At 65.2% G+C, this 25,222-nt stretch overlaps 3 protein-coding genes across 7 annotated transcripts; 2 read left to right on the top strand and 1 right to left on the bottom strand.

Moving 5' to 3' along the window:
* The first annotated feature begins 176 nt into the window (after positions 1–176).
* Positions 177–5,715, top strand: LOC121066005 (zinc finger protein 777-like). 2 transcript variants are annotated; one of them, XM_040549320.1, is made up of 6 exons: positions 177–393; positions 1,399–1,525; positions 2,731–2,844; positions 3,143–3,262; positions 3,352–3,486; positions 3,952–5,715. In XM_040549320.1, exons 1-6 carry the CDS (start codon positions 292–294, stop codon positions 4,854–4,856), a joined length of 1,503 nt encoding a protein of 500 aa, XP_040405254.1. In that variant the 5' UTR covers positions 177–291; the 3' UTR covers positions 4,857–5,715. The 2 variants fall into 2 exon arrangements, with proteins under 2 accessions (XP_040405254.1, XP_040405253.1); XM_040549319.1 differs by having other exon boundaries at positions 3,949–5,715.
* Positions 5,716–6,320: 605 nt separating this feature from the next.
* On the top strand, positions 6,321–11,511 carry LOC121066003 (zinc finger protein 777-like). 2 transcript variants are annotated; one of them, XM_040549317.1, is made up of 4 exons: positions 6,321–6,378; positions 6,658–7,062; positions 8,368–8,494; positions 10,020–11,511. In XM_040549317.1, the coding sequence occupies exons 1-4, from the start codon at positions 6,355–6,357 to the stop codon at positions 11,075–11,077; spliced, it is 1,614 nt and encodes a 537-aa protein (XP_040405251.1). In that variant the 5' UTR covers positions 6,321–6,354; the 3' UTR covers positions 11,078–11,511. The 2 variants fall into 2 exon arrangements, with proteins under 2 accessions (XP_040405251.1, XP_040405250.1); XM_040549316.1 differs by having other exon boundaries at positions 10,017–11,511.
* A 2,522-nt stretch (positions 11,512–14,033) lies between these two features.
* On the bottom strand, positions 14,034–22,452 carry LOC121065993 (zinc finger protein 777-like). Of its 3 annotated transcripts, XM_040549292.1 has the most exons (8): positions 22,325–22,452; positions 21,663–21,959; positions 21,002–21,128; positions 19,691–19,963; positions 19,481–19,624; positions 18,233–18,421; positions 17,654–17,767; positions 14,034–17,018 (listed from the first exon to the last, which is right to left on the bottom strand). In XM_040549292.1, the coding sequence occupies exons 1-8, from the start codon at positions 22,346–22,348 to the stop codon at positions 16,192–16,194; spliced, it is 1,995 nt and encodes a 664-aa protein (XP_040405226.1). In that variant the 5' UTR covers positions 22,349–22,452; the 3' UTR covers positions 14,034–16,191. The 3 variants fall into 3 exon arrangements, with proteins under 3 accessions (XP_040405226.1, XP_040405225.1, XP_040405227.1); XM_040549291.1 differs by having other exon boundaries at positions 19,481–19,963; XM_040549293.1 differs by lacking the exon at positions 18,233–18,421 and having other exon boundaries at positions 19,481–19,963.
* Positions 22,453–25,222: the final 2,770 nt, after the last annotated feature.

Here is a 25,222-nt window from a genome sequence, read left to right as displayed (position 1 = left end):
GGGGGCTCCTGGTCCCTCAGCCCTCCCGCTGGCCCCCGCGGAGGTGGGATAATATCCCCCCAAATTTGCCGTTTTTCCCCCCAAAAAACCCCGTGAGACCCCCCCCCCGGGGCCGCCCCCACCCCTCAAATCCCCTCCCGGGGCCGGTGCTCGGCGCCGCCCGTCCGGCGGGGGCCGCTGTGGGAGTGCGGCCGGCGGGGACCGGGGCCGGGGCCGGGGCCGGGCCGGGGGAGGTGGCGGGGGCCGCCCCTCGGGGCCGTCCCGTCCCGTTCCGTGCCGTTCCCGGGGGTCATGGCGGAGCTGCACGCCCGCATCGAGGCCCTGGAGCGGCGGCTGGAGCGGGCCGAGGCGGCGCTGAGGGATGGGGGAGCCTGGGGGCTGCGGCTGCCCTCGGTATGGCCCGGCGTGGGGGGGGGGGGGTGTCTTTGTGGGGTCGGGGGGGAGGCTGGGGGGGGTGGTTATGGGGTCTTTGTGGGGGTGGGGGGCAGGCTGGGGCTCGTTATGGGGTCTTTGTGGGGATGGGAGGGAGGCTGGGGGCTGGTTATGGGTCTTTGTGGGGATGGGGGAGAGCCGCGGGAATGATTCGGGGTCTTTGTGGGGGTGGGGGGGAGGCTGGGGTCTGCTTTTGGGCTCTTTGTGGGGATGGGGGTGAGCCAGAGAGCTGCTTTTGGGGTCTTTGTGCGGATGGGGGGGAGCCAAGGGCTGGTTATGGGGTCTTTGTGGGAATGGGGGGGGAGCCTGGGGCCGGTTATGGGGTCTTTGTGGGGATGGGGGGGAGCCTGGGGCTGGTTATGGGGTCTTTGTGGGGATGGGGGGGAGCCTGGGGCTGGTTATGGGGTCTTTGTGGGGATAAGGGTGAGCTGGGGGGTGATTTGGGGTCTTCGTGGGGATGGGGGGGAGCCGGGGGGCTGCTTATGGGGTCTTTGTGGGGATGGGGGGGAGCCGGGGTTGTGATTTGGGGTCTTTGTGGGGATGGGGTGAGCATCGGGGCTGCTTATAGGTCTTTGTGGGGATGCGGGTTGCTTTGTGGATGCTTTGTGTGCTGGGGGGTTGTTTGTGGGGCTGGGGGTCAGCCTGGAGGTCGCTTATGAGGCGATTTGGGTAGGGAGAGGGTGTTTGAGGGTCCAGGGATTGGTCTGGGGCTCGTTTGGGGGGCTGGTGGCTGCTTTTGGGTCTGATTCTGGCCTGAGGAGGGTGTTTGTGGAGCTGGGGGTCAGTGTGGGGTTCAATTGTGGGGCTGCTGGGAGCCCGAGGCGGTGTCTGTGGGACTGGAAATCAGCTTGGGGGCTGCTTATGGGGTCTTGGTCTGGCTGCGGGTCAGCCGGGGGGTCGCTTTGGGGGCTGAGCGGGTGTTTGAGGGGCTGGGGGTTCAGTCTTACAGGGCCACTGTGCCCGCAGGTGCCTGTGACTTTCGAGGACGTGTCGGTGCAGTTCAGCACGCAGGAGTGGGCCCTCCTGGATGACGGGCAGAAGGAGCTGTACCGGAGCGTGATGCAGAGCAGCTACGAGATGCTGGTGTCCCTGTGTAGGCGTCCGGTCCCGCCGGTCTGCAGCCGCCGCTGCTGCTGCCCCGGCTGCTCACTCAGGGTTGCTTTCCTTTGCCTTTCGCTGGGATCTCCGGCCCCCCAAAACGATCTGCTCGATCTCTTGTCCCCTCTGGCAGCGAGCAGAAGTTGGGGGACACAGGAAGGGGTAGTAAGTGGCTCGGTGTCTTCTCCTCGTGGAGAGCAGGTACGCTGGCCTCCCTGAGCTGTCACAGCAATTCCCACTCCGTGCCTGCCGACGTCCCCGTAGGGTTTCCTGCCGGCATGGTGGACGTGCTGTCTGTCTGTCCTGCTGTGGTGAGCCTTCCAGAAACTCGCTGCAGAAGCCGCACGGCGCTGGGAGCCTGTGGTGGCACGGAGGTGGCCCGAAATGAAGGCGCTGCCTGGCGGCCTGCAGCAAGCCGCCTGCCCCTGTTGGTGTAAATCAGCGCCCCAAAGCAGTCGTCGTTCCCCTCGGGGCATGTGCATGGATGTGACGTGCTTCGCACCCTGCCTGTTGCACGGTGGCACCCCACGCAGCCCGGCCTGACCCTCGTGCCCCTCGTTAATTCTGTCCCGCGCTGAGCAGGGGCTGGATTTCCCCGCAGCGGGTGCTGAGGCCGCCTCTCACCGTCCCACGGGCTCTGCTCTAAGTGCAGCCTGCGGAGCCTGGGCCAAAACACGATGCGAGGCACAAGCCCGGTCCCACCGTGGGTCACGGATATGGTGCCCGTCTCCTGGCGGCGGCACGAGCCCGTCCTCCGCCCTCGCCCAGCGGTGAGCGTCGGTGCGGGCACGCGGTGGCTCGGAGCGGGCACGGGCAGGACGTGTCGCTGCTGTGTGGGCTGACAGGCGTTCACCAAGGGATGCATGATTCTTCTCCTGTGCTTCAGGGTGTTTTCCGATTTGTGGGGGGGTTCTGGGAGAACGGAAGGTTGCGGTGGCATCCCCCGGTGGAGCGGGGATGAATTTTGTTGTGGCTGTTACTGGGGGGGAGCCAGATAACCCAGAGGGTGCTTCCACACCCCCTTAGATCTCCCTGCTGGTTCCTGTGCATCCCTAACTCGCCATGTGCAACACTGGTGCTGCTTTGCTTGGAGATGAGCTTTTGCTGGGCAGGGACTGGAGTCTGTGCATGCAAAAGGCTGTGGTGCGCCCAAAGGCAGCGTCGCGCCTTGCCCCTGATACCTGTTTTGCCCTCGAACAGACTGTGACCTAGCCAAGCCTGAACTCTTATCTCGGATTGAAAAGGAAGAAGAGCCATGCGTGCCAGCGGAGCCGGACCTGGAGGGAGCGGTGGTGCCCCCAGAGCCAGCCGCAGGTGGGTGACACGAGGTGGGCTCCTTCCGTGCCAGGGTCCTGGCTCCTGTCCGCTTACCAGGACGGCGGTGGTCCCTGCAGGGGACTGAGGCAGCTCCTGTGGTGGCCGTGGCCAGTCTGTGCTGGGAGGTGACACGGGGATCGTGCTGGGGCCTGGAACCCTCCCCTGGTACCGCGGCTGCTGTGATAATGCGCGTGCTGCAGAGCCTCGGATGCCCTGAGGGGGACCCCCAGCCCCTGTGCTGGCTCCTTTGGACCCCAGCAGCTGCTGGTGACACCAAGTTCCCTTCTGCCCCCAGAGCCCGGCTGTCCTGGCTCCGTGAGCGGTGGAGCTCTGCAGGCGGAGGAGTCCCGTGAGGGGAGCTGCAGGGACCTGGAGGGCAGCAGGAGCCCAGCGGCCGCCCCGGACTGCAGCACACGTGAGTGCCTGGCCAGACCACCGTGCGAGGGACCCCGGGCCCTGCCCGTGTCCCACCCGGTGTCCTAATCCCCGCTTCTGCCCTTGCAGCACGCATCCTTCAGGGAGCCGTCGGCACCCCAGCGGAGCTCAGCCGACCGGGCCCCTCTCCGCCCTGCCCTGTCTCCAGGTGCTGCCGTGAAGTGGTGAACCTGAGGCCGCCTCCATCTCCCCCCTCTGCGGCAGGTACTGGGCAGAGGCCTCCCCCCCCCCCACTCCCGGCCGGGGCTGCGGTCTCAAGGAGCACAGCACGCGGGGGCTTTGCACGGGGCTCTTGGGGGGCTTTCGGGACAGGATTTTACCTGGTGCTGATGGCCAAGAAGGGGCTCTGACAGTAAATCCTGTTGCCAGGTGTGAACCAGCCCACGTGCTTGGTTTGCGCTGAAGGGCGAGTCCCTGCCATATCTGTTAGGCTCCCCCATCCTCAGTGGTGTTTGTCGTGCCAGGCCACCCAGGGGTGTCTCCGGTGGCTGGCTGTACCCGTGCCCTGCCTGTACCCACACCGCGGTCCCCGTGTGAAGGGGGGAGTGGTGCTGCTGTTCGTAGCAGCTCCCGGGTGGGCAGGCACGGGGAAAGCCCCTGCGTCTTTGTGCCTTGTCCTCAGAACCGAGCGGAAGGGTGATGCTCAGCTTCTGTAAACATTTCCAGCAGGTGCTGATGTGGGGATCCCAACAGAGGTCCCGCAGGAGGAGGTTCCAGCGGAGGAGCTGGCGGTGCCTCAACGGCCGCTGGAAGGGCTGCAGAAGGAGGACCTGAAAGATGAGGGGAACGGTGGCCGGGGTCTGGTGGCAGACGTGCCCAGAGAGCTGGGCAGGGAGCAGATCCCGGGCCTCTGCCAAGCAGCGGTGTGCGCGGATCCCAGCCGCCCGGTCACCTTGCCGGGAACGCCGGTGGAGAGCGCCTGCATGGGCAGGACCACGACCTGCCAGCGCGGCTCCTCTCGGGAGAAATTCTACAGGTGCGTCGTGTGCGGGAAGAACTTCCTGCTCAAAATCAACCTCATCATCCACCAGAGGAGCCACAGCAACTGGGTGCCGTACGTCTGCATCGACTGCAACCAGGCCTTCATGTCCAAGAAGAAAATCAGGCGCCACCTGCGGATCCGGGCGGCCACGGGGTTCTGCCCCCCCTCCGACGCCAAGGAGTGCGCCAGCCTGCCGCCCTGCCCGGCCGCCCAGCCCCGCGCCCAGAGGAGCGGCGCCGCGGCGCAGTGGGAGAAGCCCAGCCCCAACCGGTACCCGCTGCCGCCTCAGAAAATTATGTATACGTGTAGTGAATGCATGGAGAACTTCTCCAGCCAGAACTTCCTGATGCTGCACCAGAGGATGCACGCCGACCTGCATCACTTCACCCTCTGCGCCTGCTGCAACAGGAGCTTTGTCTGGGCCTCCGAGTTGCTCCGCCACCGCCAGGCCGAGCGGCCGTACTGGTGTGGCGAGTGCCAGAAAGCCTTCAAGCGGCACGACCACCTGTCCGGGCACCAGAAGACCCACTCCAGGAGGGAGAGCCCGTACGAGTGCAGGGACAAACTGCCTCTGTCAGTGGCACCTGTTTAAGTGCGGGTGTGTGAAGTAGGCAATGTAGCCGGAGAGAAGGGTCAGAGTTGGACTCGATGATCCTTGTGGGTCCCTTCCAACTCGGCTTGTTCTATGATTCCGTGAGAGGACGGGGGTCATTTCCCAGGGACAGAGGGCTGCTGTTGTCCCCTCTCTCCCCCTCCTTGGCCACGAGTCCTGGGCAGCCTGGCTGGAGCTCACCCTGCCCTGCCCAGCGTGTCTGCGCCCGCCGGCTCTTTTTGCTGGAGGAGCCTCTGCCGTGGGTGAGGACCTGGTGCGGGTGAAGGACTCTTCCTCTGGTTGGAGGTGTGGATAGATGGCTGTCGGAAAGGTGTGCTCCCGACAGCTGAACGTGGCTCTGTCGTGCTGCTATCAGCCTCCAGCTGAGCACCTGTGGGACCGCAGCATCCCCGCGGTGCTGCAGCTGCTCTGCCAGGCCAGGGTCAGGTCCTGGCACTGACGGGCAGCCAGGGGGGCTGCAAGCACTGATAAAAGCTGGCGTGGGGTCTTTCCTCCCCTTCCGGAAGTCGCCGGGGAGAGTAAGAGAATGTTATGGAGCCAAAGAGCTGGATAGGATGCTAATGGGAAAATAATTTGGGGGAAAAGTGTGAAAGCAGCTGGGAGCAATCCCTGTGCAGGGTGAGCACCAGAGCCGGGGCTGGCAGGGGGTGGGAGCAGGCGTGGGGAGCGGCGAGGTTGGGTTCTGGCGGATGAAATGTGCGGACGGGGCTCCCGCGGTGACAGTGGGGTCGCCGTCGTGACTTTCCCTGTGTGCCTTTATCCTGCGGGCCGTGGCCCACTCACCCACCACGGCGTGGGGCAGCGGCGGGGCTGGAATAAAGAGCAGGAGCCGCTCGTCCCTGTGGTGTGTGCTGGTTGGCGTGCTGGGGGGGCGAAGGGACGGCCGCGGCCGGGCTGTGCTTGGCCTTGGGTCTGGGGGGGGATCAGGGTCTGGGGGTTTGGAGAAGGATCAGGGTCTGGGGGGGTACGGGGAGGGATTAGGGGCTGGGAGGTATGAGGGATCAGGGTCTGAGGGTATGGGGAGGGATCAGGGACTGGGGGGGGCTAGGGGCGCGGAGGGGCTGGGACCAGGGGGGACTTTGAAATATGTGGAGGGGCTCCAGGAATGTGGGGGGAGTTCTGGGACCAGGGTGGTCTGGGACTGGGGGGTCCCTGGGCTGTGTGTGTGGGGTCTGGTAACTGGGGGGGAACTGGGACTGGGGGGGACTGAGACTGGGGGAGCTGGGTTGGGGGGGCCCAGGGCAGGGAGGCTCCAGGACGGGAGCAGCTGGGGATGAGGGGGCTGGAACCGGGGGGCTGTGGGAAGGGGGGGACGCGGGTCCCGGCCCCGGGGGGGTCCCGTTACCGGGGGTCTCTGAGGGGAGCCGGAGCCGGGCCGGGCCGGGCCGGGCCCGGGGGCGGTGCGGGGCCGTGCGGCGGGCGGGGGCCGCCAGGCGGCGCCGTGGTGCGGCGGCGGCGGCGGCGGCGCGGGGCGGCCATGGCCCGGTGGGGCCCGGCTCAGGTACGGGGGCACCGGGCGGCGGCGGCGGCTCCCTCCTCTCCCCCTCCCCACGCTCCCCCCCCAGGTCCGTTCCTCCGCCGGGCCGCGGGGACCGGCCCCGGCCGCGCCTCGGTGCCCGCCGCAGCCCGGTGCGGGGGCGGCAGGCCCGGGCCGGGCCCCGCCGTTGCGGGGAGAGGGACGGGAGGGTCCCCACGGTGCTGCCCGGCCCCGGACCCCCCCCGGACCCCCCCCGTGCCGTGCCCACCGGGCCCCTCACCCCCGTCCTCTCCCCGCCAACAGGAGCCCGAGTGGGGGCCCGAGCCCTGGCAGCCGCTCCCGCCGCAGCCCCCCGTGGCCGTCCCGGTGCCGGTGCCGGTGCCCATCGACGGGGACAAGCAGCCGCCGGTGGCCGAGATCTCGCTGTGGACGGTGGTGGCGGCGGTGCAGGCGGTGGAGCGGAAGGTGGAGTCGCAGGCCCTGCGGCTGCTGAGCCTGGAAGGGCGAGCGGAGACGGCCGAGAAGAAGCTCTCGGAGCTGGAGAAGGCGGTGCTGGACTTCGGGGGGCAGCTGGAGCGCAAGTGGGCCGCGCTGGCCGCCCTCGTGCAGGAGAGCACGCGGCGCCTCGAGCACGTCGAGCGCCAGCTGCGGCACCGCGGCTGCTGGGCACCCCGGCCCGGACTGGGTCCCGGCGGGGACGTGCCCCAGGTAACGGGGACGAGCCCCCGGGGAATGGGAACAAGCCCCAGGGAACGGGGGACGTGCCCCAGGTAACGGGGACAAGCCCCGGGGAACAGGGGACAAGCCCCAGGTAACGGGGACAAGCCCCCGGGGAACGGGGGACGTGCCCCAGGTAACGGCGACAAGCCCCGGGGAACAGGGGACAAGCCCCGGGGAACGGGGACAAGCCCCAGGTAATGGGGACAAGCCCCAGGGAACGGGGACAAGCCCCAGGTAACGGGGACAAGCCCCAGGGAACGAGGGACGTGCCCCAGGTAACGGGGACAAGCCCCCGGGGAACGGGGACAAGCCCCTGGGGAACGGGAGCAAGCCCTGGGGAACGGGCGACGTGCCCCAGGTAACGGGGACAAGCCCCGGGGAACAGGGGACAAGCCCCAGGTAACGGGGACAAGCCCCCGGGGAACGGGGGATGTGCCCCAGGTAACGGGGACAAGCCCCATGGAACGGGGGATGTGCCCCAGGTAACGGCGACAAGCCCCGGGGAACAGGGGACAAGCCCCGGGGAACGGGGACAAGCCCCAGGTAACGGGGACAAGCCCCAGGGAACGGGGACAAGCCCTGGGGAACGGGGGACGTGCCCCAGGTAACGGGGACAAGTCCCGGGGAACAGGGGACAAGCCCCAGGTAACGGGGACAAGCCCCCGGGGAACGGGGGACGTGCCCCAGGTAACGGGGACAAGCCCCTGGGGAATGGGGACAAGCCCCATGGAACGGGGATGTGCCCAAGGCAACGGCGCGGGTGCGGAGCTCTCGTGGGCATCGGGGCAGGATGGCAGGGATGGGGCTCCTCTGGTGCTCAGCCCCGAGCCCTTCCTGCTCCTCCCCATCCGCGGTGAAAAGGGGGAGCACAGCACAGGTGCACCCCGGTGTTTTCAGCCCTGTCGGGCCCCACGGGTTGCCTGCCAGGTGGACGGCTCCTTCCCATGTGTTTTGCTCCGGTGCGACGGGGACTGCCGCAGGCTGCCGGTGTGGATCCAGGGAAGGAGATCGTAGAATCATAGAATATCCCGAGTTGGAAGGGACCCATAAGGATCATCGAGTCCGACTCCTGGGATGCAAACCTCCTGGCTGTTAGGGGAGAGGCGGCTGAGCAGGGGAAGCATCATTCTGCTGCTTTGCAATAGTTCCCTGAGCTCAGGCTGGGACACAGCACCTTCCGCGGGAGCTCTGCACCCGCGCTGTGCCAGCCCACAGCACACAGGGGGGAGCGGGGCGCCTTGTGGGGGCAGACGAGGCAGGGAGGTGCTAAGTGGGTGCCTCCTGCCGTTTCAGGTCCCCACGGCGGGTGAGGATGACGCCGCCTGTTTGCCAGAGCAGGAGTGGGGCGGCTTGGACAGCCGTCAGCAGGAGCTGTACAGGATGGCGGTGAAGGGGAGCTACGAGGCCGTGGTCTCTCTTGGTAAGGATCAGTCCCTGTGCACGTGTCATGTGCTTTATCTGTCGTCTTCTAGGCGGAATCTTGCTTCAAGCTGTGTATTGACTTCTGTTGTCTGGATGTTTGGAGAACAGGTAGCGAGCGGTGGTGCCCTGACACCGTTAGGGTTTGGCAGTGGGTGGCGATTGTGCTGCACGCTCAGCCTCTGGCAGTTCTCAGCGCCCAGGAGATGTCACGCCTTGCTGACACAGAGCCCCGCGGTGCCATCAGTGAGGGCTCTCAGCACTGCCAGGATGTGGCCCCCAGACAGCCCCGCGGGCAGGAGCCGTGCAAGAGGAGCGGGCACCCGCTGCACCGCGCCTGCAGGGCAGGGAGCAGAGCCCCCCGGGCAGCACGTGGCGCTGCTCCTGCCGCGTCCTGCGTCCTGCTCTCCAGTACAGGTGTGCCCCAGGACATGGCTGTACATGCAGTACGCTGGAGGAATTTGTTGCGGGCAGCCCTAAGTTGTAGCACGAATTGTTTTTGGCTGAAAATAATGAGTTATTGTAAAGGACGAGTGCCCGATGCGTACTTCTTGCTGAGGTAGCTAAAATCAGTTGTCCAGTTTGGCTGACACCAGCTTGCTCTGACTGTCCTGGGAAAACCAAACCACTGTTCTGGCAGCCCAGGACGCCCCGGCTGTGCAGGAGCAGCCTTTTGCCCAGGGGCTGTGGTGCCAGGGCCCAGCACCAGCCGTTCGCACAGCCGCTTCCTCCCCTAGGGCCCGGGGACGCCAGCTCCAAACCCTCTCTGCTGTTGCCGGCCGAGGACGGGGAGGATTTGGGGACCAGGACCCACGGGCTGCTGGAGAAGGGAGCGGTGTCAGGGCACGTCGGTGAGTTACGGCAGCCACGTAGCAGCGATGGCGTTAACACCACCACAGCGAGGGCCTGGGGATGGTGAAGGGTTGCACACAGCTTGGCTGGGCGAGGGAATGGAAATTAAGGGCTGAGGAGGAAAAGCAGTGCCACAGGGGGAAAGAAATCCGAAAGGAGCCACGCCAAATGTCTAAGCCCAGAACAGCCCGCATACCAGGAGAGTGGAAAAAGCCTGGGCAGGGCTTAGTGTGAGCGTGGCGCTGCGCCTGCTTGCCTGCAGACAAGCTCGGTCCTGCTCCTGGAAGGTAGCTTTGGTCCTTTTCCCCAGATTTACCCAACTAAACTCTGCCATTCCTGACCAAGTTCCTTCCAGGACAGAGGACTGCGCAGCCACGACTTTGCCCTCGTGTTTTCCTCTCTTCTGGCTTCTTTATGAATATTGCATTGTCAGTCCATTGAATGTCCCCCAAGATGACCAGATAACTCCCAGCAGATGCCAGCATCCTTCCACCTCTTGTTCTTCTCCCCCTTTGCCCACAGTAAAACCCTCCTGCTCCCTCTCTAGTGGCACGTTTGCTGGTTCGTCTCACCAACGTGCTGCAGGGGAAGCTCAGCTCCTGCTCCTGCGCTGGGGCTAGAGGCACGGGAGAGCTTTCCTTGGCTGGGAGTGAATAATTGCTGTCTCTCAGCAGGTGAGAAGATCGTGATCAAGACAGAAGAGCAGCAGCCGCAGGAGGAAGGATCAGAAAGCCTGGCGCTGCCGCAGGCACCCTCGATGAGGCTGGAAGAGGAGGTTCCCCTGAGCCAGGAGCTGCCAGTGCCCTGGGAGAGCCACACCAGCTTGGACGAACAGAAGGGAGCTGGAGAGGGCTTAGGGGAGCTCTGCAAGCATGGGGCCGCCCAGCCTGAATTCAAGCCCGTGGTTGTCCCGGTGGAAGCTCGCCCTGCCCCGGCCTTGCCTTTCCCGGCGGAACACGGGCACGGCGCGGGGACCGACCAGCCGTTCACCCTGCCCCAGGGGATGCCGCTGGGAGAGGACACTGCCGCGGAGGCTGCCTCGGCACAGCCCGGCGCCGAGGAGCACGGCCCGTGTGCCGCTGGGGACGAGCCCCACGCGCTGCCCCTGGGCTGGAAGAGCGTGCGGCTGAAGCGCAACCTCCTGGCGCGGCAGCAGAGCCACGCGCGGAAGAACAACGGCTCCTTCATCTGCACGGCCTGCGGGAAGAGCCTGGCCCACCACGCCGCGCTGCTGCGGCACCAGCGCCTGCACACGGGCGAGCGCCCCTTCCAGTGCCCTGCCTGCGGCAAGAGCTTCAACGAGAAGTCCAACCTCAACAAGCACTACCGCATCCACACCGGGGAGCGGCCCTACTGCTGCCCTGCCTGCGGCAAGGGCTTCATCCAGAAGCACCACCTCCAGAAGCACCAGCGCATCCACGGGGTGCAGCTGCGGGCGGGCTGGGCGGGCCGGCCCGCGCGGGCCAGCGCGGCCGGGGAGCGGCTGTACCGCTGCATCGAGTGCGCCGAGAGCTTCCCCCTGCAAGCGTCGCTGGAGGAGCACCAGCGCCGGCACACCCAGCAGCGACCCTTCCAGTGCAACGGCTGCAGCAAGAGCTTCCGCCACCGGCAGTCTCTGAACCACCACCAGAAGGTCCACGCCACGGCCAGCACTCCTGCTGCCGGCTTGCCCAACCACGGCCAGGAGCCGGGGAACGTCCCCTGCAAGCCGTCCACCCAGGACAATCCGTAACGCGAGGGCTGCGGACGGGAAGGGGCAGTGTTTCTGCAGGCAGAGAGGTGCAGCGGCCCGTGAGGGCGGCACGCGGCGGGCAGCTGGCGTCGCAGCACCGCGGGGCTCTCCGCACCCCCCCTGCGTCCCCTGGGACGAGGACGGGGCTGGCAGACGCACGCTGTGGGGGCGCGACCGGCCCGAGACCAAGCGGAGGAGGTCCAGCAGCAGGGGCTGCGCCGCTGCCCCGTGGAAGAGGGCTCGGCCGAAGAGTGGCTGCTGCGTGTTTGGCACCGTGGGACGGGGAGCGGAGCACTTGAACTCAGGGTTACTTAAATCCTACCAGCTTCGAGGTCGGTTGGGGGAGTTTGGTGGCCTGGGGAGAGGCTGTTGTTGCTGGGACAGCCAGGGTCACCGCACGACTTGGGAGAGATGTGGATAAAAGACTGGGCTGATGCGGTCTCCTGCTGAGCTTTGTGTGTCGGTGAGCGAGGCTGGTAGCATGCCGCCTCCAACAGCCCCTGCCGGGGGAGCTGTGGGTGTGAGGCCACGTAAATCGTAGCTGGATCCTCGGTGGCGGCTTTGCCAGGACGCCTCCCGCAGCCCTGCGCCACCTCCTGCTCCCTGCGTGCCTCCCGCGAGCTGAGGGATGAGCACGCGTCCTCCTGCCGGCAGCAGGGCAGCCCCCGGGCGCCTTCCCCCCAGCAGCAGCGGCTCCGGGTGTAGCAACACCCCCGGGACTTGGTGTGCCCACCCTGCGGTCCCCGTGCCGCAGGGAGAACCGTGGTGCCGTCCCCGGGTCGGTCTGTCTGCCGCAGGGTGTCCGTCCTTCGTGCAGCTTGCAGTGTGTCCTGCGGTCAGCCACCCCGTGTCCCTGCTGTCACCCTGCACCCATCGTCCCTGCACGGGTGCTGCTGCCCTGCGCGGGTCTCGCCCAGCCTGTCCTGCTCCCAGCCCGGCAGCGTCCCGGGAGAATGCAGGAACTGCCCCAGGGAAATGCGGAGCTCCCATTCACAGCCCCATTCAGCCAGGAATTGTGGCTCTGGGTGGGCATCAGCACAACAAAGCCTTGTCTGTCCTCCTGCTCTGCCCCTGGGCCTGCCCAGGGTTCATCGCCCACTGGCAGCCTCTCCTCCTCTTCCCCTGGCCCAGGTTTTGTGATTTCGGGCCGTTCAAAGCAATGCAGCCTGGGGGAGCGCTTATGCCCTGGTGCATTTGGGCAGCTGGTGCCTCTGGCCGTGTCTGCCACACATTCCTCTCCCAGCACGAGCCGGCAATGTGCGCCTGCAGCCCAGAAACCAGCCGTGCCCTGGGCTGCACCAAAAGCAGCGTGGCCAGCAGGGCGAGGGAGGGGATTGTCCCCCCTGTGCTCCGCTCTCGTGAGACCCCACCTGGGCGCTGCCTTCGTGGTGGGGCCCCCAGCACCGGGACGTGGAGCTGCTGGAGCGAGCCCAGGGGAGGCCACGAGGGTGCTCGGAGGCTGGAGCAGCTCTGCTGTGAGGAGAGGCCGAGGGAGTTGGGGTTGTTCAGCCTGGAGAAGAGAAGGCTGCGGGGAGACCTCACAGCGGCCTTCAGTGCCTGCAGGGGCTGCGGGAGGGCTGGGGAGGGACTCTTGGGCAGGGGGTGTAGGGATAGGACACGGGGTGACGGTTTTAAGCTAAAAGAAGACAGATTTAGGTTAGATACTCAAAATCTTTCACAGTGAGGGCGGTGAGGCCTGGCGCAGGCTGCCCCCAGGAGCTGTGGGTGCCCCATCCCTGGCAGTGCCCAAGGCCAGGCTGGATGGGGCTGGGGGCAGCCGGGGCTGGGGGCAGGGGGCCCTGGGCATGGCAGGGGGTGGCCATGGGGGGCTTTGGGGTCCCTTCCCACGCAACCCATTCTTTTATGCTATGATTCTGTGATTCTTTGCTCCCGCAGCCTCACGCCTCAGGGAGGCGATACTGGGGCTGACGTGTCAGGAGTGGCAGCTCTGTGGGCAGCGGGGACAGCGCGGTGACGGAGCAGTGGCACAGGCTGCCCAGCACGGCGATGGGGTCCCCATCCCCGCGGAATGAGGACGCGGGCCGCGATGAGCAGCACTGGGTGGCCCCCCCAGGAGCAGGGATGGGACTGGAACCTTGAGGCGCGGGGGCAGCACCAGGTGGGACCCCGATGGCCACAACCACGATCAGGCCGTGCAGCAGTGTCAGGGCACTGGCGGCTCAACCCCAGGCCCCTGCCCTGCACAGGGTGTCCCCATGGGGCTGGTGTCCCTGTCAGGAGCAGCACCCCAGGGTGACAGTGACACCCTGGGGACACCCCGGGGATGAAGGAGGGGGCCATGGCGTGCTGGGGACACCCCGGGGACACGCTGGGGATAAAGAAGGTGACAATGACACCCTGGGGACACCTCGGGGATGAAGGAGGGGGCCGTGGTTTCCTGGGGACACCTCAGGGACAACCTGGGGATGAAGAAGGGGACACTGACACCCCAGGGACACCTTGAAGACACCTTGGGGATGGAGGAGAGGACAATGACACCCCGGGGACACCCCAGGGACAGTGACCAGGCCGGGAGGTGGCAGTGATGATGCTCTGGGCGTGGCCTGTGCCAGGAGCCCCACCCACTGCCATGGCCACGCCCCCTCCCCGTGGCCACGCCCAATTCCAATGGCCCCTCCTGCTGGGGGGCTCTGTCCCCACACAAGATGGCCGCCGCCATGGGCGGGGCAGGGCGGCCATGACAGCCGAGGGCCCCATCAGCGCCGTGGCGGTGCCATCCCCAGCCCCTCAGCACCCTACGGTTGCCCAGACGGCGGCCGGGCTCCCCTCGGCACCCCACAGCTGCCCTGGTGACATCCGGGCTCCCCCGGGGCTGGCGGCCCTTCGGGAAGGTGCAACCCCAGCCTGGCACAGCCCCTTTCACCCCGTGCCCACCTTCCTTGTGTCGAGCTTCGGAACGCTGTGTTTAAAGCAAACAAAACCAGGCGCGCGTACAGACAAATACTTTATTGACTCCACAGCCTGAGAAAGGGAGCTGAGATTTCCTACAAAAATAGTTGGTCCCAGTCACAGCTTTAAAGCAAACGCTCGGGGCCGGGCAGCCGGCGGCAGGGAGAGGCTGCTTCCTCCGAGCTGCCCCGGGGCCTGCACTGGCTGACTCGTACCCTGTGGTACCGGGATCAACTGGGCTCACTGGGATGGCAAACTGGGCAGGGGTAACCGGCTACAGCCCGCACCGCAGCAGGGCTTGCTGTTGGACCCATCACCTCACGGCCCTTAAGGCATCGACCACCCTTGTGTCCTCCAGGGCTTCGCAGCACCCACTTCCTCCTGCTGGGGGCTGGCGTGGGGCAGGGAGTGCGAGACGGGCCCAGAGGAGCCCCTCTGACACCACGCCTGGGCACGGCCGCGCTGTCCCTACAGCCCTGCAGGGAGGTGGCCGGGCACCACCCCGCACCCTGCAGCGTACACCAGGACACGGCCCAGGCAACGTCACCTCGCTGCCCAAGGCCCGCCACTGACAGCAGCCCCACCTGCAGCCCCTCAGACCGTGCAGGTGGCCAGGAATGCAAAATCTCCTAAGGAAACTGGTTCCCAACACTCCCTGCCCAGAGAGGGGCAGAGACTTAGTGATTTCAAACAATAACATCAAATAATTCAATGGAAACAAAGCAAAAAAACCAGCTCGGGAGTCCTATCAGCCTCTCAGCTTGGCCTGCACCATGATGCCTCCAGGACTGATTCCCTTCTCTCTGTACACGTGCTTCGTGCTTCCCAGCGGCGTGCCCGGTGCGCACAGGGCTGGGGACACGTGCTTCAAGTGATTCCTGGGGCCACCAGAGCCTCGGCTGGCCTGGCCGTCGTCGCCCACCAGGGTGCCTCTCCACAGCGCGTTGAGGTAGCTAACATAACCAGTCTTCCACGAGATTAGTGACAGAGGGAGCGTGCACGGCTTCCAGTCGCAGCGGGGCTGAGCGCAGGGGATGCTCCTGCACAGAGCAGCTGGGATGGCGCCTGGTGCCAGCCAACATGTCTGAGCCCGAGGAAGGGTCCTTGCAGAGGCTGCAGCTGCAGCGCAGCAGGAATCCTACCCACCATTTGTAAAGTGACCATCTTTGCAGGCTGGTCTTGGGGCACCAACCCTCCCACGTAGGATTTTGAAGGCTGGCCTTCTCAACGGAAGGACCGGTGCCGGGACCTCAGAAACACCTGCAGCATTACGCAAACTGAAGGTGTGGTTTGTTTCACTCTACTTGTCTTCCAGTGCAACACACAGCTGTTCCCAAGGAGATCCCCTGCGTGGCCGATTTCCTCAGCAGGATGGGGTATCCGACAAGCACGGCCAGGACGACCTGAGATGCCACACTCTCTGCCTGGCGTCTTGGTCAAGAACCATCAGTGAACTGAAAAGCTCCTTTGGAACCCACTCTGATCTGTCAGTTTGGTTCCCTCTGTCTGTCCTCTTCACTGTGTAATTGTGTTTCCAAAATGAAGCGGTCAGCTTCAGCATCGAATACTGGGTGAGCTCAACAGCCGGTTGCAACTTCTCTTGCTGGGCTGCGTGACCTATCTGCTAACCTAGCAAGGTCAGTTTGGGAAGTTTCATGCATTAGCCAGCAGACACGAGTTTGAGAAATAGCAAAGCAATATTTATCACTGGAGGCCTCTGTAATTTGTTCCACATAACGGTATCCAAGCTTTGATTCATTCTGCAACTCGGGAAAGCTCCAAAAATCCAGCTGGTGGATGGTTCACAACCCTGATACCCCACCACGTACAGAACCTGCCTGAACGCTCACCGTTTCTGCCCAGGGACACGAGCAGTTCGGATGCCTCCCGTTGTCATGTCACTTGCCCCCAAGCTGCTGTCCTACTTCCTACTCTCCCAACAGGCTCCCACTGTAGCAGCAGCAGTTCTCGAGTTGGACTTGAGGATCTTTGCGGGTCTCTTCCAACTCGGGCTGTTCTAAGAGTCTGATAACTGGAAGTTTGAGTTCCACAGCAGCCACCAGGAGGCGCGTTCAGTGGAGCAGCTTTGGCTGCAGTGGGCACAGGGCTGGCCCTCGGGTGCCCGGCTCAGCGAGCGAGGACGGCTCCTTGCCAGGCACCTCCGGGGCTGCTTTCAGCTGGGGCCTCCTGGCCGCAGTTGAGTGCTAGACTGTCTTGGGCTGCTGGCTTTCCAGGGCTTTCTGCCGTATGTGAATTTGCTCGTGGCGCAAGCGGTGAGTATTGCGGGTGAAGCCCTTGTTGCAGGTGGTGCAGCGAAACGGCCTCTTCTCAGAGTGGGTCTGCAAGTGCCGCTGGAGGGCAGAGGAGCAAGACAGAAACTTGCTGCAAAGATCGCACTTCAGTGGGCGTTTCGTGTAATTCCTAAGCGTCGACTGTGGGGAGAAATGCGCCCTGGACGGGCTCCCTGTGTCCTGCACCTCCTTGGCCTGGCCCAGCCCGGCCCCCCCAGCATGTGTCCTGTTACCCAGGCTGTGGGCAGTGCTGCCGGGAGCCCTGCGCAGCTTCTTCCTCGGCCCTATCCTCAGTTCTGGGTGCGTGTTCCCCCAGACCTTGGCCGCAAAAGCCCTGTCTTGGGTGTGGATGGCCTGGTGCAGGACCAGGTGGCTTTTGTCTGCGAAGCTGATCTCACACACCGTGCATTCATAGGGCCCCTCTTTGGCATGGCTCCGCTGGTGGATGATGAGGTTGATTTTCAGACGGAAACGCTTCCCGCACTCGGTGCAGGGGTGCGACCACTCACGCACGTAGCCGCGCCGGCAGTCGCCCATCAGAAGGCTGTTGCTTGAGCACTTGCTTGGCTTCTTCTTGCTCCTGGGCTTCGCCGGCTCTCCTGGGCAGTTCTGGATCGCTGGGTCAGGAGAAGTTGCAGAAACGTTTTGCAATGCGTTGGGCCCCACCTCCTTCTCCTCGAGGCTTTCAGGAGGAGAAGCCCCTTCACAGGCCTTCTCATTTTCCAGTAAAGAGCCTTCCTCTGAAATGAAACAACACAGACATTCCTCACTCACGCTCCAGGGACAATTCCACCTTGTGGTTTTAGTCCCAAAGCACCGAGCGGGCTTTCTGCAATAAAGGAGCTCCTGACAAAGCTGAGAACGCAGTGTGGAGAGGCGCAGGTGCCACTGCAGGGTCCTGGCCTAAGCAACTCAACAACTCAGCGTGGTCTCGGGGGCAAATCTGTTGCTCTCAAGAATCGGGCTGTGCTCTGCTGCAGTGCCAACAGGGCAGGTCGTGCAAAGGGCTCCGCCTCTAAAACCACGACACCAATGATGGCCACAAGATGTAGCAGGAAAAAAAAAAGTCCTTGGAAAGCTGTAATCAGCAGTACTTCCAGGCCCTTTGCTTCTGTCAAGCTTGTAACTGTTGCCAAATGTTCAATGCCAAGCACACTTCCCCTGATTGCTGCTAGCAGGATCCCTGTCTGGACTCACTCTCTCTCTGCAGAGATGACAGGGCTGAACACCCCACCTGGCACCAGATCCCTCCCTTGCTGGGTGACAAAAGAGGACCTGGAGTGTTCCTCTCACCTCCTATTTCAAGCCCGTCAGTGAGCTGGGAGCTGCTTCTTGCCCACAGAGCGCGATGTCTGCCATGCACAGGGCAACTCACCAGAGCCGCGCTCGGCCAGGTCCTCTTCCACCTCTGTCTCATGCTTAAGTTCCCTGCTCAACTCCTCTCTCTGCGCACTCAGGGACGTGACATTCAACACCAGGATGGGGAGCTCTGTTGGCAGAGAAGAGGAAAGCAACTTTAAACACCAGCGGACAGCTCACATCTTCTTGCTTTGGCGTGATGCTAACTGGAGACATGCTGGGACTGTGCAGGAGAGCCAGAGCCAGCTGCAGCTCAAGAAGCACACAAGGACCAAAAGCAGAGAGAGGTCTGGGAAGAGTCCCCAAGGAGCCACAGGTGGTCACCTCTGCAGAGCAGCCTCATCCATCCTAAACTCTCCCCATCAACGCCACGGGTGGCATTCCCACTGTGCCTTACGTTCAGGCCCTCGAACCACTTCCATTTTCCCTTGTAGCACTTTGACAGCACACCCCAGCACTTCTGCCTTTCCCTGGTGATGCTCCTCTAAGCACGGTGGCTTGCCATGCCCTCCTCCACGGAGGCTGCTGGCAGATCTGAGAGCTGGGACGGGAACGGCCTGTAAAAGCACATCCTCCTGGCACTCAGGTAACTTACCTGTGCCGGCTTCCAAGGGGACTTTCTGTTCTCCCAAGGCTTCTTCTTTCCGGCCCGTCTCATCTGGTGTTTGTGGGGGCTCCTGACCATCTCGGACACAGGGCTGTGGGGTCAGCTGGCAGCCTCTGGTGCAGAGCTCTTCATCCCTCTCGATCCGGGAGAGGATGTCAGGCTCGGACGCAGCATAGTCTGCTCAGGGACAGGGAAGCAGAGGACAGCGCGTTTTGTTAGGAACTGGCTGCACCATTCCTCTGCTGAACTCTCAGACACTCCAGAGTGACCCTTCTCCCTTAGCCCCAGGGCCGGCAGGCAGTAAGGAGAGACACGGACACAGCACCCATGCTCTAACAGGCAAAGCGACGCTGCCGCCTTGGTCCTATGGAAGGATCCACCCGTAAGGACAGCGCTAACTCAAGCACAGAGAAAACCTACCTAACAGAAGGTGACTTAAAATCTCAAAGGAGAGGGAGAGGCTATGCCTGTGTAACACCTTTTTCCTCTCTTCCCAGGAGCTCTTGAGAAACCAACCCCCAAAGACACACTTGGGGCCTGCATTGTTTCTGGGTAACATTCCTCAAAGGGCAGAGCCGGCCCTCTGACCCCTGCCAGTGCTCGCCCAGCCTTGCACGAAGCTCCTGTAGCCCCCCAGCTCCTAATTCCAGCAGGAAAGAGCTCTCACACACAGCCCTGCCTTTGGCTCCCTCTGGGTCTGCCTGTACCTTTCCAGTGTCTCCTGTTTTTTGCCTGGCCTCCATACTCCAGCAATCATTTTTCCAACAATTCCATGCCATGCCCCGAGGTGCTCCTGCCTCCTTCTGCAGCCCCTCGTGCTAGCGGGCTGCTCCTGCCTCCTCCCTCCATTGCAGGTTCCTACTCCCCACCACGGCTCTACTCTCACCAAAGCAAGCAGGAGCGTCTTTGGAAGCACTGGGGCTGATGCATGCCCTCAGGTGAAGGACTGCAGAACTGCACAGAAACGGAGCTGGAAGAGATCCTAAGAGATCTGTCCCACCGCTCCCGACTCCGTCCCAGCCCCTTCAGGTAGGTTTTGTCTGTTGTCTCCCCACGATTCGCCTGGCCAAGCATAAATGCTCCTCTTGGAAGTAAGATTCAAGGCATCCCATGGGCAGTTAGCCAACAGAGTTAACAGAACCTCAGAGCAGCTCATTTCTAACAAAGACAGTGATGGGAGATCTGACAAAGCAAGGACAGGAACTGCCGCGTCCTCCTGGCACCCATTTAACTTACCCATGTCATCTTCCACGTCTATGTCGTCTCCCAAGGCCTCTTCCACCTGGTCCGTGTCTTCTGGTGCCTGCGGGGGTTCCTGGCCATCTCTGACGGACGTCTGCGGGGGCTCCTGGCTGTCCTGGATGCACGTCTGCGGGGGCTGCTGACCGTCTCGGATACATGTCTGCGGGGGCTGCTGACCGTTTTGGATGCACGTCTGCGGGGGCTCCTGACTCTCTCTGCTACGCGTCTCCAGGGGCTCCTGACCATCTCTGATACACGTCTGCAGGGAATCCTGACCGCCTTGGATGCACGTCTCCAGGGACTCCTGACCGTCCCTGAGATATGTTTGTGGGGGCTCCTGCCCATCTCCGACGCACGTCCGCGGGGGCTCCTGCCCACCCTGGATGTACGTCTGTGGGGTCTCGCGACAGCCTCCGGTGCAGAGCTCTTCATCCCTCTCGATCCGGGAGAGGATGTCAGGCTTGGACACAGCATAGTCTGCTCAGGGACAGGGAAGCAGAGGACAGCGCGTTTTGTTAGGAACTGGCTGCACCATTCCTCTGCTGAACTCTCAGACACTTCAAAGCAAGCCCTCTTCCTTAGCCCCAGGGCTGGCAGGCAGTAAGGACACCGAGATGCTACCCGCACTGAAACAAGGGAAAATGGTGGTGTCGATTTCTTAGTCCTGCGTTGGGATTCACGCGTAAGCACAGCTGTAGCTCAAGCACAGAGAAGATTTAAATAATGGAAAGGGACATAAAATCCCAAAGGAGAGGGAGAGGCTTTGTCTTCGACCTTTTCCTCCAATTTCACCGTTAGCGGTGATTTGAAGAGTAAATCTTCTGAGCTACTGTTATCAGATTACTTTATTTCGGGTGTAGGGACAGAACAATTCCTGCTGTGTAAAAACGTCTACATCAGATGGACCACGCGAGGAACAGGTTTGTGCCTTCTACAGAGAATTATCTAGAAAAGCGAAGCTTCAGCTTCAGTGACTGCACCAACCAGCGTGTTACCAGTCATGCCCACAAAACAGTTTCTGATGGGCAATCTTACAGCCCAAATCATCCGAGAACACGTCAGGTGTCCTTAGAACTGAACGTGGTTAAATCGGTTCTTTACCAAGGCACGTGGAAATGTCCCTGTCACTTCAAATCACGGCTAAAGAGACAGAAAACAAGAACTCGTTCAAGATGCAATTATCAAACTCCACCCGGATAACTCCTGAACTGTGCTGGAAGGTCGTGATGGTTCCCTGACCCTTCAACCCCCTTATACAGTCACTATGAATAGCATCTCCTCTGCATATGTATTACAACAGATATCGTTTGTATTATTACTGTTACTGTTATTTACTGCGGATAGCTCTTACAAGCAGGACGGAAGGAAAAGGAGTGGGACCGGCTGCCCAGGAGAGGTTCTGCGAGCTATGGGTGTCCAGCCCCACCGCACCAGACCACTGGTGGGACTGGAAGGAAGCTGCCCAGCCTACACAGAAAAAGAAATTCACCCAGAGGAACACACCCTGTGCCTTACCCAGGGAGATCAGAGTCTCGTAGTTCCCCCTCATCACAGCCTTGTACAGATCCTTCTGCCAGCTGTCCAGCGTCTCCCATTCCTGCTCGTTGAAGTACACGGAAATGTCATCAAACGTGAGCGGTACCTGGAATCACAAGGGTTACACGCTTGGGTGACGTCCTCCGCAGCTGCGGGGAACTGGGAACTGCACACGGGCACGGAGCGCTCGCTGCTGGCCTCGGGGTCTCCAGGCAGAGAGCACAGCGTGCCTGGACACATCGGGGCTTGCACGCCCTGGGTTCACAGGTGCTCAGCCGGGCCAGCCCGTTGCTGAGAACGCCGTGGCACTTCCCATGCTCCTCCACAGCTGCTGCAGCGGCACTCACTGAAGTGCTCCCGGGGGCCGGCGTGCAGCTGCGGGCTGCTGCCCCTCCAGGGCTCAGGGGTGGGAATCGCAGTGGAGGGCACGGGGAGGCCACCGCAAGGGCAGCACCGTGACACTGCTACCCGAGGAGCTCTGCGGGGCTGCCTGATGTGCTTCTGGGGCTCAGGGCTCGGACCAGCCCAACCCCAGGGCTCCTCACCCAAACCACAACGGAGCTGGGGCCGGTGTCCCGCGAGGCAGCCCCTGCTTTGCCGCCCGGGGAAGGGGCTCACGGCCCCGGCCGGGCACCGTTACCTTGGGCACCTCTCCCCGCGTGCCGGGGGGCAGGCGCAGGATCCAGAAGTTCCTGTTCTTGAGCAGGTTCTCCACGTTGTCCAGGCGCTGCTGGAGCTGCCCGTAGTCCTGCAGCAGGCTGCCCAGCGCCGCCAGGTTGCTGCCCAGCTCGCCCACCAGGTTCTCGCAGGCCAGCAGCCTCCGCTCCGCCTTCTCCGTCCTGCTCCGCAGCTCCTGCAGCTGCTGGGCCTGCGCCTGCTCCGGCCCCGCCGCCTGCACGCGCCTCAGCCTGCCGGTGCCTGCGCCCCACGACGAGGCCTGGGAGGGGACCGGGGGGGGGGGGGGTGAGGGGCGGCCGGGGGGGGGGCCGCTGGGACCCCGGGTGCTCCCGGGGGGATCCCCCCGGTCCTCGTACCCCCGGTCCCTGCACCCCCGGTCCCTTCAGCCCCGGTCCCCGCTCCCCCGGTCCCTGCACCCCCAGGCCCCGCACCCCCGGTCCTTGTACCCCCAGGCCCCGGTCCCCGCAGCCCCGGGCCCACCCTCCCTTGAGGCCCCACCGCACCCCCGCCACCCCCCGGGGCCCCGAGGCGGCCGCAGCCCCCCGGCCCCTCTCAGCCCCGCACCCTCGGGAGCGGCCCCGGCCGTGCCCAGAGCTCCCGGGCCCGGCCCGGCCCGGCCCTCACCTGAGCGGGGCCCCGGCGGGACATGGCCGCCGCCACCGGCACCGCGCGCTCCGCACCCGCCGCCACCGCCGGGCCTGCAGGGGGCGCTGCGGGAGGGGCGGGGCGAGGTGCAAAGCGCGCGGGGGCGGGGCTTGCCGCCGGGGGCGGGGCTTGCCGCCGGGGCGGGACGTGCTGCAGGGGGCGGGGCTTGGTGCCGGGGGCGGGGCTTGCTGCGCTGGGGGCGCGGGTTGATTCCGCGGGGGCGGGGCTTGCTGCAAGGGGAGGCGTGGTCTGCTGCGCTGGGGGCGCGGCGTGTTGGAGACGGGGGCGTGGCTTAGCGCTGAAGGGGGCGTGGCGCGGCTGGCTGGGGGCGTGGCCGGGCCGTGGCGGGACCTCGTGGCGGGACTGCGGAGCCCCGGCGCCGCCGCCGCCGCCCGGTGCCGGCCCCGGCTCCCCGCGCCGCGCCGGGTCCCGCCGTGCTCCGACCCGACCCAGAGCCCCGGCATCGGCCCGGCCCGGCCCGGCCCGGCCCCCTCGCTGCTGTTGCTGCTCCCCGAGGCGGCGGCGGCGGCGGCGGCTCGGGTGAGCCCCCCGCCGGTACCGGGGGGAACCGGGGAGAGGAACCGTCCCGCCCCGCCCCGCCCCGCCCCGTCCCGTCCCGTCCCGCGCCGAGCGGAGCCGTGGCCGGGACGCGCCACGGCCGCGCCTCGCCGGGTAGAACCGGCGGGACGGCCCCCGGGCACCGGGCACCGGGACCGGCTGCGGCGGGGAGGCTCCGGCGGCCGGTCCGCGCCGTCCGGTCCGCGCCGCGCAGGTGAAGCGCGGGCGGCTCTGGAGCGTTCCCGTCCCGATGTCCCGGGGGGAGCAGCGCTGCCGTGCCCCCAGCAGCACCGGAGGCACCGTGCGCGGGGCGCTGCGGCAGGGTCGGTACCCGCGGGGGGGCTGCCCGCAGGGGGACCCAGCAGCGCTGCTGTGTGGGCGCATCCCGGGGGTGTGCGGGCAGGGGGTGCAGGCACATCCCGCGGCTCCCTGCTCTTGGCCACCTCCGGGGACGCGCGGCCAGCAGTGGGGACAGGATTTGCTTTCGCAGTTACAACAGAAGCGCTGGCCGAGGGCTCCCCGCTGCAGAGCCTGGAGGAGCTGGCGGGGAGGGGGCCAGGCCCACCCGGACCCCCAGGCAGCGGCTCCTGCGCCCCCAGCGAGGGGCACGGGGCAGAGCTGGGGGGGCCCCACTCTCATTCTGGGAGGTGCTCGCTCAGAGGTGGGGCATGGCACGGCATGGGGTGCGCGGCGTGGTACCGTGCACCAGGGCACAGAGTGGTGTCGCCGTGGCAGATGGTGGCATGGCACGGCATGGCACGTGGTGGCACGGCATGGCACGGTGCATTGTGGCGCGGCATGGCACAGCGTGGCACGTTGCGGCATGGCACGGCATGGCACGCCGCGGCACAGCATGGCACGTTGCGGCACGGTACGGCACGGCATGGCACGTTGCGGCATGGCACGGCATGGCACGCCGCGGCACAGCATGGCACGTTGCGGCACGGCATGGCACGTTGCAGCATGGCATGGCACGCTGTGGCACAGCGTGGCACATGGAGGCATGGCATGGCACGGCGCATTGCAGCACGGCACGGCACGTTGTGGCACGGCACGGCACAGCACGGCACGGCAGAGCTGAGCACAACGCCCTCCGCAGCGGCACAAGCTGCACATCCCCGCGCCGGCTGGCAGTGGGGCTCGTGGTCACCCCGGGGTGCGCTCTGCTCCCCGCGGTGGCTGCGGGGTCACCTCTGGGGGCTCTGGTCCCTGGGGGGCAGGGGGACGCCCCTTGGGGGGGTCTCCGCTGCGTGGGGCATCCTTATGGGGTCCAGTCCCCAGGGGCACCCCTGCAGGGTCGGGTCACAAAGGGGCAGCCATTGGGGGTCAGTCTCTGGGGGTCTCCTTGTGGGGTCTGGCCGCTGATTTTGCTGTTCCCCCGTCTGATGTGCCTTACGGTGACGCTGTGTGCTCTCGCCGGCTGGAGCATGGGGCACAGCCCCCCGCAGGGGCTGCTCGACTGCCTGAGGGACGTCACTGCCCCGACACCGACACCGTGCTGGTCCCCACCGGAGGCTGCCTGTGGCACACGGGGGGGCCGTGGGGCCGGGCTCCCTGAGCAGTGGGGGCCGGAGTCTGCAGCAGGCGGGTGCATGGCCGGTGGCATCCTTCTCTGGGGGAAACTGCCCCAAATCCGCCGCTCTGTGCCCCGCGGTGGCTCTAGGAGCAGCGGGAGGACGGGTCACGCTTGCCTCTGGGTCCCAGCAGCCCACCCCAGTGCCAGCGAGCCCCCGGGACCCAGGGTTTTGGGGCGCAGCAGGGCGCCCCTGAGCTGCAGGCTTTTAGGAGGATGCTGAGCCGTGACAGAGGGAGGGTTTTCAGGGCCGAGGTTCCCAGGGTTCAACCCCGAAGTGCCCAGGTGCCCCCCAGAGCTGTCCCCACGGCAGGGTTGGTTGTGCCGGACCCCAGCCCAGCCCCGCTGCAGGCGCTGGGGGAATGCCCCCTCCCAAATCCCCCGCCGGGGCCGGGCAGCACCAGGGGGGGCGAGGGACGGATCCGGCCCGCGGGGGGACGTGGTGTTTGGGCCAGGACGGCCCGAGGGGTGCCCGTCCCCTCTTCCCGGCCGTGTGTCTGTGCCGTGGCAGCGCTGGAGGAGCTCCCGCTGCGCAGCCCCGCTCCGGTGCCTGACGGCCGTCGCGGTGCCAGCACCGTGCCGGGACCCCTCGCGTGCCGCGCTGGCACCGAGCGCTGGGGAGGACGAGCCCCGGCGTCGCCCTGACGCGGGTGAGCACGGGTCCCCCGCGTCCCCCACCCACGTGGCCATCCCGCATGGTGCCGAGCCCCGGCGGCGTCCCAGCGCCGCGGCAGCCCCGTGGCAGC

Source organism: Cygnus olor, chromosome 2, assembly GCF_009769625.2.
Source record: "Cygnus olor isolate bCygOlo1 chromosome 2, bCygOlo1.pri.v2, whole genome shotgun sequence".
NCBI lineage: Eukaryota > Metazoa > Chordata > Aves > Anseriformes > Anatidae > Cygnus > Cygnus olor.
Note: the sequence above shows the minus strand (reverse complement) of the source record. Positions and strands in the feature narration are given on the sequence as shown.